The 16,082-nt window shown below is 40.9% G+C and overlaps 1 protein-coding gene across 1 annotated transcript; it reads right to left on the reverse strand.

Annotated features, from left to right (window-relative positions):
• Positions 1–116: 116 nt before the first annotated feature.
• ehf (ets homologous factor) lies at positions 117–15,664 on the reverse strand. Its single transcript, XM_078414903.1, is given in 6 exon segments — positions 117–201; positions 1,909–2,104; positions 12,272–12,322; positions 15,045–15,113; positions 15,116–15,254; positions 15,632–15,664. Coding segments are annotated over 6 exon segments (573 nt in total).
• Between the last annotated feature and the right edge of the window lie 418 nt (positions 15,665–16,082).

The raw sequence follows: 16,082 nt of genomic DNA on the forward strand, positions 1-16,082 counted from the left end.
TGTTTACTGATAGCCTAGTTTCCAAAGAGTGCATGAATGCATTCTAGCGTAGTCTCTTATTTCCCATTAGGGTCATATTTTTAATCAGGTTACAATTGATGAGTAAACGGGGATATTTATCTCCAGCCATATGCATTCCTTCCAAACTTGTACATAAACCTTTTATGCACCCGTCCCAGAATTCCAGTTTTGTAATAATGTCTGAAAAGCAAAATAAAATGAAGTGATCGGTCGACAATTAGTTTCCTCTGTAAAATGTGACAATCAAATATTATTGGCATTAATAAACTAGCAGTATTTAGGATAGGTCCATGAGTGATTCAATAATTGCAAAAGATTTGCAGAAAGCTATCTCTTAACTACATATAAACAGGATTTCCACAACATTTCTTGCACTGTTACTTTTATTTATGCTCTGGAACTTGCACCTTCCCAAAAAAACAAACCTTTAGCCTTTGCCCATCACTAACTCATAGCGTCATTGAGTCTAACAGTGTGGAAACAGGCCCTTTAGCCCAACTTGCACACACTGGCCAACATATCCCATCTACACTAGTCCCACCTGCCTGCATTTGGCTCATGTCCTTCTCAACGTCTCCTATCCATGAACCTGTCTAAATGTTTCTTAAACGTTGCAATAGTACCTGCCTGATTGACCTCCTCCAGCAGCTCGTTCCATACACCCACCTCTCTTTGTGTGAAAATGTTACCCCTCGGGTTCCTATTAAATCTTCCTCCCGTCACCTTAAATCTATGTCCTCTGGTTCTCAATACTATCCTAGATATTTCAGATATTTCTCCCAGTAGTGATGAAGGAGTGACAATGTATTTCCATGTCAGGTTTGTTTGTATCTTAGAAGGAAACCAGCTGTTGAACTCTCTGGTGCCTTTGTCCATTGGTGGAAGAGACCCAGATTGGGTTGATCTAGACTGGTAACTACAGTGCATTTTGTAGACATCTCATACTGCAGCCACAGTAGTGCAGCGATTTAATGGTAAGGGTGGTGCATGAAGTACCAGTCAAGTGGCTAGTCAAGTCCAAAAAACTCTACACATTTGTCTATTCTGTTATATAGTCATTTTCACAACACCATCTGTATTCCATAGAGGACATTTTCCCAGTAATCGGTCAACATCATTCTGTACCTCGTCTCCACTAAAATGTTTCTTACAGCCATTCATCCCAAACTAGAATTATTCTGAAAGGCAAATTATCCCCACCTTGCCAACCAAATCTATTATTAAGTCCACTGTGCCGGTCTGCTCATGAGGTTGAATTGTTTCAGGCTCAAGAAGGAAGCAGATGCTTTATTGACTCGTTTTACTTGCATCAATAAATAATTCAGAGGGACCTTAATGTCTCCCTTTTTCGTTTTGTTTAGTTTAGTTTAGTTTAACGATACAGCGCGGACACAGGCCCTTCGGCCCACTGATATTGCACCGACCAGCAATCCCCGTACATTAACGCTATCCTACACAATGGAGACAATTTACAATTTTACCGAAGCTAATTAACCTACAAATCTGTACATCTGGAATGTGTAAGGAAACTGCAGTACCTAGGGAAAACGCACGAGGTCACAGGGAGAAAATACAAACTCCGTACAGACAACACCCATAGTCATGATTGAACCCGGGTCTCTGGTGCCATAAGGCTGCAACTCTATCGAACATACTTCATTTAACATACTTCATTTCAGATGTTAATACAATTCCAGTTTTTTTGTGGGATATGTTTCTTGTAATGTAAACTGAACAGGGCCTTGAATAATCCTTCCCTATTATAACTCGATTGTATGTAGTCAAAAGTGCCTAATTGTGAAATAAAAATAATATCAATTTACCAAATCACATTTCTGTTTGGAAGTTCAGCCTGATACACAGATTGTTAAAGTAGCACAATGTTACCTCAATGCTCTGCTAAGTTTCTCGTAGGTCATGTGCTCATTCTTTTTCCTTTGTCCCCAGAGCTTAGCCAGAGAATCAGACTTCACAACTTTGAATATTCCTTCTCCTCTGTGTTCCCATTCCAAAATGCCGCTGTTTTTCTCAGGAGAGTGCAGAAGATCGCGAATAAATTCCCAAAGGTACTCTCTTTGCAAACCTTCAGGAGAAGGCAAAAATAAGAATCTCACCTATTCATATACCCGAAGAAGGGTCTCGACCCGAAACGCCACCCTTCTCTCCTGAGATGCTGCCTGCCCCGCTGAGCTACTCCAGCATTTTGTGTCTACCTCATATATCTTATGTTCTGCATGTTACAAAAAAAATCTTCCCCCTCCGGTTACCTCCCACACTCCAAAGACGTACAGGTTTGTAAGTTAATTGGCTTCTGTAAAATTGTAAATTATCTGTAGTGTGTGTAGAATAGTGCTAGTGTCCGGGGATCGCTGGTCGGTGCGGACTCAGTGGCCGAAGGGCAAGTTTCCGTGTTGTGTCTCTAAACTAAACTAAACAAAAAAATCAATTTTGGATGTGATGCAATCCATTTCAATTTCACATTTCAATGCTTAGTTGTGCTGTGCTCTGAAGATTAATTGGCCAAATAGTAATAATTGAGAGCCACCGCCTCCAGCACTGCTCCAGGGAGCCCCCACCTCTACACACAGTGTACTGGGCTCCATCAGCATGATCTAGGCAGCCATATTAATGTATTGCCATGCACATCATTGGGATACGGGAGGAAACTAGAGCATTCAGGAGAAATCCACAAGCTGAACATGCAAACTCCACACAGACAGCAGCACAGGTTGGGACTGAACTTGATTGCTGGAGCTGTGAAGCAGAAGCTCCACTAGATACCTCCCTAGGAATTTGAAACTGAGCATCAGCTTGGCACACTACATGGAAGTTTCCTGTGAAGTAGTTATCCAGCCTGCATTCAACATCTCCAGTGTCGAGGAGCCCACATTGTGTGCATCTGGGAACTTTGTTTGTATTCCTGATTGGCAAGAAGGAATGAGATTGAAGAGCCTGTGCTGCATCTCCCTTAGTAGCAAAGTGGAGATTCTCATGGAAGGGGAATGGATGGTAAATAAGCAAGAGCAAACCAGGGAGTCACAGAAGGATTGGTCCCTTCAAAAATTCTTAAACGGGGAGAGGGAGAGAAATCTGTCTGATGGTGGAATGTTCTTAAAGGTGGCAGAAGTTATAGAGATGAATACATGACAATACACTATTCAAGAATATTAAAATTGTAAACTACAAGTCCTTGTGATTTATTTCCTGCACTCAACCCGAGTCAGAAGTTCCTAGCCAAGCAACACAGTTAACATTACAATTGCTCCGTACTTAATATTCTACAGATTTTTGCTGCAAAATTCTCAATGGCATTTGTCAATCCAACATGCTCTTTTCAAGCAGGAGGTGATGCATAATTCATGTATGAAATAAAACTCTGCCACTTTGTGACAATGTTAGGGAAGGGCGCTTTTTCACATTGTTGTACAAGATAATGTGATCCAAAGGCATGAATTAGCTTTCGTATAAATTAAACATACACAGATATCACCGTTAATAATAATTACACGCGCATGTAAGATTACGTTCAGGATAATATAAATGACTAAAGGTTCACGTTGCAATTCTCTGCCTGGAGAACATCACTAGAGAGCCCCTTTTCTATTACGTTTTATTTTAACTTTCCTCTCTTTCACCACAATTGCATGGACGTTCACATTGCAAAATAATATCTCATCATGTTATTCATTTAATGAGAGTGTAATAATGAGACGGCCTCCCACACATCCTGACAAAACGTTATTTTGCATAAGCTGTCAGCCAAATCATTCACCTGAGCTCAATTATGGAAGGCCAAGACTCTTCCATTGATGGATTTTCAACGGCCTTCAGGAAATGTACCTTCAGCAATTAATCCATAGGAGGACAGACGAGATATCAATGAAGCTTTGATAAGGAAAGCTTAAGGCCAAATCTTTATCAATTAAATGTTTCTGCCAGGTATAGAAAATTGACTTATCCAGACTGTGAAGAGAAACTCATTCAGGAGGCAAAAGTTAATTAAGATTTAATCATTTCCTTGTGCCAGAAAAGTTCCAGCATGAAAATGTATCAAGAATAAATATGGGGCTGTTCAGCAATGAATGTATCAGTGTATCATAATTAACCATTTCCATGTGCCAGTAAAGTGCCAGCATGAATACTTCCTCATCACCACCTCTTCATGTATTTCCCCCTCCAATACCTGCAGCCATTTCTCTGTTGGCATTGTCACCAACATTGTAAACAGCATTCCTGCTCTTCTTGCTCCTCCAGGTCTTTAAATGTCATGACTCATCCTGTTCGGCAGACATTTCAATGAATGCTGCCCTTCTGAAATTGTGCCATCCATAATTTTATTCAAATGACAGCTTTGTCTTCTTTTCTTTCTGACAACATAAATACTTTGAGTGGTTATGCATGAAGCCTTCATATTTTATAGCTACCATATTGCATGCACCTCCATTGTATTTTAAATAAGATGAAATGGTCAGAGATATAATCTATTAATATATAGTAGCGTGGGTATGGAATCCAGCTCTGCAGCACTGGCTGTTTGAGCTCAGAGGGTGCCAAATTGATTAATTTGCACCACTCTGCAGGCTGAGCCAGCCATCATGTTAGGAAATGTGTTAGCATGTGCAATGCAAGCACCTGCTGGAAGGACACAGACTAGGCAGACCATATCAACAATCGGCAATGTCACTTTTATGCCAGTACTGCCAAACTGGTGCTTGATGCTCATGCTAATGAGAGCTTGGTTTGGGAACAGCTCTGCCCAAGACTGTAAGAAATTGCAGAGAGTTGTAGATATAGTCCAGTCCGTCACACAGATTAGACATCCCACCAATGACCCCTATCTGCGCTTCAAACTGCCTCGGTAAAGCAGCCAACATAATCAAAGATTTGTTCCTCCCCAGTCATTCCTTCTTCTCCCTGCTCCCATCTGGCAGAAGGTACAGAAGCTTGAAAGCGCGCACCACCAGACTCAGGAACAGCTTCTTCCCCTCTGTTATCAAGCTTCTGAACAGTCCTTCCATAAGCTAGGGTACTGTTCGATTCACCTCTACCCTATTGGACTTTGTCCATGGAACTGATGTAGCTGAAAGCTGAGGCATGTATTCTGCACTCTGTATCTTCCTCTTTGCTCTATCTATACATGTGTCTGACTTGATTGTGTAATATTATCTAATCTGTTTGGATAGCATGCAAAACAAATCTTTTCACTGTACCTCGGTACACGTGACAATAATAAACCTAAACCTAAATCCAAATGTGTTCAGATGGACGCAATTGGGAGGAGGAAGAATCCCTCAAAGTCTATTAAAATGTTCATCAATAACTTGTTGTTTGGTTTCTCACTGATTTCTATTGACTGTTGCTGTGATGTAACAATGGGTTGCTGTTTTCTGCAGGGACTAGTACCCAAAGCTTGACTTCAAGCCATCTGGAATAACCAGTTCCTCCAAAGCATGCTGCATTTGTGGGGATCCATGTGGTACTTGGCATGGCCAAGAGAATGAGTAGTTGCAGGGCAGGGCTGGCAGCTAGAAGAGGCAGGAGGAGGGAGAATAAAACTCAGCAGCAGGCCAGTGCTTTACAGAGAAGAACTTGCCAATGTGAATCGTAGTGAGGAACTGTGGATCAGACATCTCTGCTTAGTGAAGCTCAGAACACAATGGAGTTCATATGCACACACATATGCACTCCTCACTGCACCTCACCATTCCCAATCATACTGACCTAAGGGGCCAGGTATATTTTATATCAGTCATGGTTGATTAAGCTGACAGAACCAAATTAATTTCAGATAGGTGCTTTGTCCAAACTTAATTTTAATTGACATTAATGTTTTTTATTTAATTTGCATATCTCAAAGGTGATTTTAAGTGATTTTATAAAAATAGATTAATGATATTTTAGATGTTTTCAAGCAGGATGAGCCACCAGAAAATAATCAAGAAATCCGTGAGCAAGGCCTTTCTGCAGCATGCAGTTTGGTTGTCACTCGAGTCCACTTTACGTCAAAGAATGATGACTGGCCAGATGTAGGAGCCATACAACTACAAAAGTCATCCCACCAGAGGCAAACAATGAGCAAGGGTCGAGTCAACCATGATCTGGCCCACTGAGTAAGGAGGCTGAGATTGAGCAGCGATATCTTCACTAAAATTTGTCAAATCCAATTTCGGTAAAGGTAAATAAGGTGAAAGGTTACTGTGGATAGGAGGCATAAATGGAGAGCTGAGGTTCTAGTGAGATCAGTATTGGTGGAGTAGGCACATGAGGACAAATAGATATTCCTGCTCCTGATTCTAGTTCACATGTAATTGCTCATCAATCTCTGGACAGGGCAAGAGCTGTTTTGTCACCATGGCCATATCACTGTGTCCCTGTGTGTCTCAATCTCCTCCCGACTTGAGCTATATTTTAAACTTCTCAAAGTTTGCCTTCCACTTTTGCAAAGACAGAACACTTTCTGTTCCAGAAAGCTGAATACATCTTCTTGCACATATTTACAGGGCAGATCAAGGTAATCTGACCTAATTTATAATCTTTCCATTTATGACACGGCACGGTAGCGCAGCGGTAGAGTTGCTGCTTTACAGCGAATGCAGCGCCGGAGACTCAGGTTCGATCCTGACTACGGGTGCTGCACTGTAAGGAGTTTGTACGTTCTCCCCGTGACCTGCGTGGGTTTTCTCCGAGATCTTCGGTTTCCTCCCACACTCCAAAGACGTACAGGTATGTAGGTTAATTGACTGGGTAGATGTAAAAATTGTCCCTAGTGGGTGTAGGATAGTGTTAATGTGCGGGGATCGCTGGGCGGCGCGGACGGTGGGCCGAAAAGGCCTGTTTCCGCGCTGTATATATATGATATGATATGATATGACACAGACAGACAGAACTACGAGCTCACGGCACCTAGCAAGATTCCCTGTGCAGCAACATGTTACTGCACCACTAAGGAACCTCTTAGCCACTTTGTCCTTTGCTCACATTGTTTCCAGGAAGTGCACGAGCCAAGAATGCAGCAATTATTACCTATCCTTAATCACCGATTGTGAAAGTGATGGGCAGATGCAATTTTGAACCACTCCATTCTTTGTTGGGAAGGTACTCCCCCAATCCTGTTGGTGGACTGTGATGATGATGGAACTATGATGTCTTTCCAATTCAGGATGGTGGGAAGAATCGGTCTGAGTTATTTTTGTTCAATTAATTTCATCAGAGCAAAGTGATTAATCATCTTTATGTTAGGCAATTTTTGTGAGTAATCATCTTGTTTAGTGGCTAAGAATAGCTGCTCAGGTTCTAGGTAACTAGGAAGATATAATCATGTCACCAATCCATAATGCAGTTTATTATAACACCCATGCAATTGAAATAAATACCTCTGTGGAACAATTCCTTGTTTTTCCAACTCCTCTTGAGAGGGTGGTAGACAAATCTGTTGATCGTGTTTTCTTTTTACAGTCATATAAGTGATTGTAATGATGCCAACATCTGACCTAATCAGTGCTGTTCAATGTATGCCAGCAGAAATAATTGCCAAAAATAGCATGTACCCACACCCTAAATATTACTATCTGATTTCAGTTATTAATATTAAAGCAAAAGAGCAGCTATATTATTATTTTTGATGTTCATTGAATCAAAGAAACTTCAAATAAATGACACTAATATAGGTAGTATTGTAGATAGGGAAGATGTTTATCAATAATTACAGCAGCATCTTGACTGCAAAACCTGCCCCCAGACAATCTGAAGTGATCGATCAGGATACACCCAGAGCGCTAACTCACCATCTGTTGTACTTGGAGAATTGCTGCATCTTTGATTTCTTTTATGATGTTGTGAACTTTTTCCCCAGCTCAAAGCGCCTTAGAATGGAGAAAATATGTGGGTGCAATATTTATTGAGTTTATCGTAATCATTGTTAAACTTTATATTTTCTCCTCCAAGTAATTCCAAAATATTTCATTGGCTTCACCCAGATATAGCACGTAGACTACGGCACTCGATCATCCAGTGGTAACCAATGTTTTCTATCTTCAGGCACTCCAATACTCGGTTACCTTTGTCCCAGGTGAGAATATTAACAAATGAGATCATTGGTTCCATTCTTAATTTGTTTAAAAGCTTATAATGCAAGGGTCACTAATTACATTTATTCAGATATTTTCTTGTGCAGTAATAGAGTTATTGAGTCCCATAAGACAGAAATAGACCCTTTGGACTACTGGGTCTGGCTGACCATCTATACTGATCCCATGTGACTATCGTTACAGTACTTGTCTCACCTTCTTACTTGAGGTGCTGGTGAAGTATTCTCCCCACATTCTCTTCATCTCCTCCCAGATTCTACCACTCATCTACACACAAAGAGCAATCTACAGAAGACAAATTAATCTACCAATGTGAATACCTTTGGGATTTGCAAAGAAACAGGAACCTATGGAGAACATGGAAACTCTACACAGACAACACCTGCAGTCAGATCTAAACCCAGGTCTCTAGCGCTGTGAGACTTTATATTTCAGATTACCTTCAACTTTGTGCTTTAATTCTCTCTCTCATTTTTTTTCAATTAACAAACCTTCACTATCCTCTCTCAGCACCATCACCTTCAGCTTCACAACCAATCTTGGCCTCCACCATAACACAGACAAACTCTTTTTTTCCTTTCCATCCCTCCCTCTTCTCTACAACTTAGAACAAGCTTGACATTTCTAACATTTCCCAGTTCTGATGAAAGGTTATTGGGTCTATAACTTTAAATCTGTTTCTCTCTGTACAGACGCTGCCTCTTATGCTGAGTAATTCCAGCAGTTTCTGTTTTTATTTTATACTAGACCAAGTGGACCCATTGGACCCAAACCTCTCCTGCATTGGTGCAGCACCCACTCCTCCCCCCCTCCTCCTCCCCTCTACCTCCTCCCCACTCCATCCTCCCTCCTCCCTCTCTCTCTAGGAGATAGATTTAAACTTTAAAATGTGAACAGATTTCAATGAAACTTCTTCCATTAACACCAAAGGGATGAGGGTGAGTAAGGTGGGCCTAAAATTGTCGCGCTATCGTGTACCGTTTTGGCTGTAGTTCAGGAACAAACAAACAAACAAACAAGAGTTTTAGTATATACATGTTCAGCACGTGCAATTTCATGATTGCTGAGTAGCTTATAATTTATCTCTGGTGCTATTTTTAAGTGTTTGCTGTGCATAAATTGTGCAATTTTATTTCTCCATGAAACACAGATTGCACCACAGGGCAATGCATTGGTTATGAGACATAAGAGGGTCATAAATGTACAAGTTCTCATTTTTAGCCTGTGTATCATTTCCTTTGAAGGACAACATTGTTTTCGGAATGTCTAGAAGGCTGATATTCAAAAAGACTGACCAGGCTTTCTGAAGCGTCCTTAATCTGGTTAAACATCCAAAAACTCTGAGACATTAGGTAAAAATACAAATGTCAAGCCAAAGAAATTTTTTTTTTACAATGGGGAAAGATGTTGTCAAGTTGGTAGGATACAGAGAAGATTTATGAGGATATTGCCAGGACTCGAGGGTCTGAGCTATAGGGAAAGGTTGAGTAGGTTGGGACACTATTCCTTGCAGCGCAGGAGGATGAGGGGTGACCTTATAGAGGTGTACGTAATCATGAGGGGAATAGATCAGGTAGATGCACAGAGTCTCTTGCCCAGAGTAGAGGAATCGAGAACCGGAAGTCATAGGTTTAAGCTGAAGGGGGAAAGATTGAATATGAATCTGAGGGGTAACTTTTGCACACAAAGGGTAGTGGGTGTATGGAATGAACTGCCAGAGAAGGTAGCTAAGGCAGGGACTAGTTCAACGTTTAAGAAACAATTAGACAGCTTACATGGATAGTACAGGTTTGCAGAGATGTGGGCTATTCACAGGCAAGTGGGACTAGTGTAAATGGGACATGTTGGTCAGTGTGGGCAAGTTGGGCCGAAAAGCCTGTTTCCATGTTGTATGACTCTATGACTATGTTCCAAATAGCTGGGTACAACCCAAGAATACACGTAAGAAAAAAAGACGAAGAGTAGGCCTCTGGGCCATCAAACCTGTCGCACCATTCACTGAGGTAAAAGTTCATCTGCATCATGCCTCAACTGCTCCGCAATGCCTGCTCCACATAGCTCACAATCTTTCAAAAACAGTTATATCTGCTCTGTAAATACCTCCAGTGCTCTAGCCTCCACAGCTCTCAGGTGTAGCAAATTCCAAAGATTCACCACCTTCTGTCAGACAAAATTACTACACAGCTCAGTTTTAAATGACTGTCCTCTTATATTGTAACTATTTCCCTCATTCAATACTCCTTTAAAGGATCTTGTGCTTCAATAAGATGCCCCCCTTGCTCTTCCAATCTCTGAAGAATACAGGGGCACAGGCGGCATAGCGGTAGAGCTGCTGCCTTACAGCGCCAGAGACCCCGGTTCGATCCTGGCAACGGGTATTGTCTGTATGGAATCTGTACATTTTCCCTGTGACTGTGCGGGTTTTCTTCGGTTGCTCAGTTTCCTCCCACACTCCAAAGATGTACAGGTTTGTAGGTTGATTACCGCTCTTCCCAAAGCTGTGATCTTTTCCACAACAATATATTTAGTCTAGGTGACTCAATCCTGTCTATTCCCGGAACATCAGTGCACATTTGTTGCCCATGACTATAATAGGCAGCCGGACCTACTGTCACTGCCAGCTATCCAGCTGTCCATCTAACCTAGAACTTGAAGGGTCCCTCCTGAATAGGTGTGTAGCATCACCCTGGTCCAACTCAGTGCAATGTAGTGCAGGCTTTCCAAGTCTATGACGTGCTCCATCATGGACTAGCTCACATTGGTGTCCATTCTCATGTGTAGGGTGATGTCCTTAATTGACAAGCTGCCTTTACATGAATCATCATCATTGCTCTCTTCATTTGTTCCCAACTCTTCATCCTTTAACTCCACCATAAACGTACAAACCGAGATGGTTCATCCCATAGATTTTCATTTCTGATTCTAAGGTATATCAAACCATTAGCCCATTTGAAGAATTGCACCTTTGAAGGATGTTCCCTTTCCTTTGGTGACTATAACATCAACCCCTCTGTATTACAGGAATCTCCAAAAGCAGCTCTGGTGAAGCCTCCTGCTTTTCCCAATGTTTGGGAAAGACATCCTAACGTTAGCACGTGCCCTGTTTTTTCCCCACTGAACCAGCTTTCAGAGTTCAATGAAGATCACACCGCTTTTACCAACACCTTGTTTATTGCTTTCACTTCAGAAGTGAAACTGGTTCATGTGCCATTTGCAAACTGAACGTTTACTCAGCCATTAGGTTCCCCCGTTTAAACCACCATGCATTAATTCTCCCATCCTCTTTAGGCAATGTAGGCCGAAATATCTTGTTAAGGTCTACACCATGTCCTCAGTATATTTTAGCAATAACTTATAGTGCCAGTGGTCTATATATATCCCACCCTACCTTGAGCAACCATATCTCTTTTCTCTTCTCTATTATCACCATATTATCACCATCACTCTTCTGTGTCCTCTCCCAAGACCTTGACGATATTTTACACCTTAAGGAACAGTGCCACATGTTCCATAGACGAGGCAAACAATGAGTCCAAATTCCCAGGTGTATCTGCTACTCACACTGTAATCCAGTTTCATTGCTCTGCTGAGAGAATGCTGTTGCCTATTTTTCTTGCATTTTCTTTCTTTCTAGTCATTCAAGCAGCAACATCCTAAATTTGACTATGGTATCTGTGTAGTCCTTTGTGTTGCTGCTTGCATTCATAAATTAACACAGGTAGAGGTATAAATAGAACATATTTTACTGAAGACAGTAACTTTCAACAAAACTGCAGTATCGAGATACATACCATGTGATATACAGGGAAGCCAATTCTTAAAGGAATTTTACATTGTGTACATAATGTGTACAGACTGTAAGAAATTATAATGATAGGGAGCACATGGCTCATGATTTAATCACAAGGGTAAAGCATTTAAATCTGAGACCCTAAGTAACCAAAACCCATTGTAAATCAATCAGACCCTAACTAAGGGCCAAATTAATGACTTAATGATTTAGAGATGGGAATAAATAATGGTGCACTGTTCGGAGTTCTAAGAAAAATGAAGGGAAAATTTATAACATAATTTATCTTTCACAGGAAACAATTAGCTAAGAGTTATTATACGAGCTACTGTATAATTTACAATCAATGTTAAAGAGATATTACTTTACTTACTTTCATCAATAGGAAGTTCCTGCTTCACAGAATTACACACTTGAGAAATCTCTGTTAAAGAAAATAATGAAATAGATGTAATATATTAGAGATTGGAGTTTAATCCAAGCTAGTGTGAAGTGTTGTACTTTGGGATGCAAGGAGAAAGTACTGTATACAGTTAAGAGCAAGACCCTTAACAAGATTGATGTACAGAGGCATTTTGGGGTCTTAGTCTATCGTTTCCTGAAAGTGGCAACACAAGCAAATAGAGTAATAAAGGGGGCATATGGTATGCTGCCATCAGCAGTGGGAGGCAATGAATATAAGAGTCATGGAGGTCATGTTGCAGTTTTAGAGGTATTTGGTTAGACGGCATTTGGAACATTATGTGCAGTTTTGGTCAACCCATTACAGGATGGATATGGTTGATGTTTCAGGTCGAGACCCTTCTTCAGTCTGACATCTGAAGAAACATCATCCAAATTTTCAATATTTCCACTTTCTGATGTTCAAAGCGATTTGTCTATTTAAAGTGGCTAGAGTTATGATCCCGACATGGTGCCTTGCATGAATGGAATGCCATTGAATGCAGATCGCAAGACAATGATAACAGATCCTGAAAATAAATTGCCCTTGTTGCTGATGTTGCAAGCACCACTCTATCGGGTGATCCCAATTTGCTCTGTAAGTTGTCTAAGTTGTCTAACAATTATCTAAAAATAAGCAGTGTGGTACAATGTATAAAAACTGAATGTCAGAGAAGAGGGAAGACTTCTCCCGCTTTGCCTGATATATTCAGTGGAAAGCTTCCAGCCGACTAGGTCAAACAGCAGCGGAGCGGATCTGTTTTTTGCTCTGTTCTCTCACAATCAGGCATGCAGATGCAGTGTACATTTCTGCTCTAACTTGCTGTATTCTCTTCAAGTCAAGTCAAGTCAAGTTTATTTGTCACATACACATGTGAAATGAAAGATTACCCACAGTCCAACAACAAGAGCAATAAAAATAAGCAATACACACACAATCAAACAAAAAGAAACATCCATCACAGTGAGTCTCCTCCAGTCACCTCCTCACTGTGATGGAAGGCCAGAATGTCTTTTCCCTTCCCCGGCCATCTTCTCCCGCGGTCAGGCTGTTGGTTCCAGGCCGCGCCGGACAGTGAAAGGTCTTCTAATGCTTATCTAGACATTGAAACTCAGAAAAGTGGTAATGAGATGTGCCTAAGTTAAAAAAAAGACTTTTCTCATCTGGTATTACACATTCCAAAGTGCTGCACAGCATTTAGCCTGGGGCTTTACATGGCCTGCATCTACAGTAGTTCCATCTGGCCTTCTAGATAGGCAGTAAGAAAACCATTCATGCTGACCTCAAACACTGCCTGCACTCAGCACCACACCCATTCACTGCCCACACCACTCACTATTCACACACATTCACTCACTGTTCACACTCATTCACTGTCCAGGCTCACTCACTGTTCACATCCATTCATTACACACACTCATTCGGCACTCATATTCAATCCCCACACCAGCTGCACACTGCAACACATGTTCACCATCCACATTCATTGCCAGCATTCGTTCGCCGCCTGTTCACTGTCAAGACCCACCCACCCAGAGTTACTGAACCTTTGGTCTCACAGTCAGTGCTAACTCCCCGCTCTCACTCAGTGCTAAAACTCATTGGTCATTTTCACTATCTTCATTGCCTGTATTCTCTCCCTCTCTACACCCAGACACCACTCAGGTCCCCTCTGCTCATATTCACTCACTATTTATGTTCACACACCCCCGCATCCATTCAGTGACCCCCTCCACCTGACTTCATACACACTGTACACACCAATCCATTCCCCAGAGATTTTACAAGTATTTAAAGCATCAAAAAGTACTAAAAATTAAATCAGGCTTTTAAAGATTTCATAAACTAAAAATAAAAAAGTTTGAAATGTTTAAAATAATTAAATAATTTTAAATTTATAAAATTATCAAATAAGTACTTTCAAAAAGTTGTACGTATTTCTGGAATTTGCCTTTCTCCCTTAAAGCTGCTCTGCTCAATGCAAATGAATGGAGTCACTGGATCTGCACAGGGTCCAGGCAAACACAGGTTTCTCAGATGGGTTTAAGCATGACTGCTCGATGGGGATTTCAAAGTCAGAGTACAATCAGAATGACAGCAAGGACCTTCTAAATAGTTCAGGACTTTCATGTTTCCACGAGACATCCTCGGATGTGCTTTAGATTGTCAGTCCAGCCATCCCCACAAGATCGCTGTACTTAGCTTCCTTACAGTGATCAGCTTCAGAAACTAGAGTTAATCTCTGGCCTGACATACCCAGGCATCATGAAGGCCAATTATAATGTTCCATCATCACTGGGACTATAACACAATAATATAGCATAAACCAAGACTGAGCCTGTGACATTCTGGCCTGCTTCTTACAGTATCACACCAGAGATTTATTTTCAGAACATGTTACTGAACAGTGTAGAAAAGAACCACAGATGCTGGTTTAAACCGAAGATAGACACAAAATGCTGGAGAAACTCAGTGGGACAGGCAGCATCTCTGGAGAGAAGGAATGGGTGACGTTTCGGGTCGAGACCTTTCTTCTGTCTGAAGAAGGGTCTCGACCCGAAACGTCACCCATTCCTTCTCTCCAGAGATGCTGCCTGTCCCGCTAAGTTACTGAACAGAACAAGCACCACTATTTCCTTCACCACAATTGTCATTTAAAAAATAATTAACTACTGTATATAAAACCGAGTGAAGCTCTAATCTTTTCCTTTTAGTTGTTCCAGAACATAGTAGAGCAACTCTCTGTAGTCCCCTGTGCTGATGAACTGTGCCAGTTCATGCTGCAAAGCTGCTTGCCACTAAGATTGAACTCAGTGAAGGGAATGCAGTTTGCATTCAGTTTATAGTGATCGCAGCAGAATTGTAGCCATTCCCAAACCTGCCATTTACACCATTGTTCAGGAACAGTCAAGGTCTAGGAAGCATTGGAAACTGAAAGAAAGCACTTCTTATTTCTACATGGATCATTTTAAATTCTGAATCTGCAATAATCTCACTAAAGGATACTAATAATGATCAATTACAACAGAATAAAACAACTACTGTTTTACTTGCACGTCTCGCCTCTCAGTAGCAAAATGTGTAATAACCCTGCTATGGTTTTGCTCATTCCGCTAGTACTCCATTCCTTAACCTTGAGGATAAACAAAAATGATAAATAGTGTTTTTTGGTCTGACAGTTGTGTTAGGAGAGTCTGTAGATATATTTTCTTCAAGATTTCTTATGCACTTAAATAATTTCTGTACAAGCCCAGCCTGGCAATTGGCTAAGCATAAAATAAAAGTTCTTACCTCCCTGATCCTTGAAGCAGGGGAATCCCACATGGTCATAAAGAATTGGCGAAGTCATAGTCCTGCAAAGAGTTAAGTCCATTGAATAGCCGTGGTAGCCCAAATAATTTAACATCATGCTCTGAAATGTAATTAAACAATTAATTTCCCTACATGCAAAATAACACACTAGTTTGTTTAATCTGAGGCTTAAGTCTCTGAGTCTATACAACTTTTGCTTTGTAACCTTTAATTAATCAGTTTGTGATATTTCTCTAGCAGATAAAAATACATTTAAAAAAGGAAACTACTCACTCATAACTAAGTAAACATGCAGGATAAACAGCAACTTCACATAAATTTGTAGTCACACAACTTCTCTCAGCAAGAGAAGAATGTTTCCCATCACTGACAAGATAGTTTTATTTATAAAGGACACACCTCTTTGAAGTCACATATATTCTTTTGAAAT

Source organism: Rhinoraja longicauda, chromosome 18 (genome assembly GCF_053455715.1).
Source record: "Rhinoraja longicauda isolate Sanriku21f chromosome 18, sRhiLon1.1, whole genome shotgun sequence".
NCBI classification, from domain to species: Eukaryota; Metazoa; Chordata; class Chondrichthyes; order Rajiformes; family Arhynchobatidae; genus Rhinoraja; species Rhinoraja longicauda.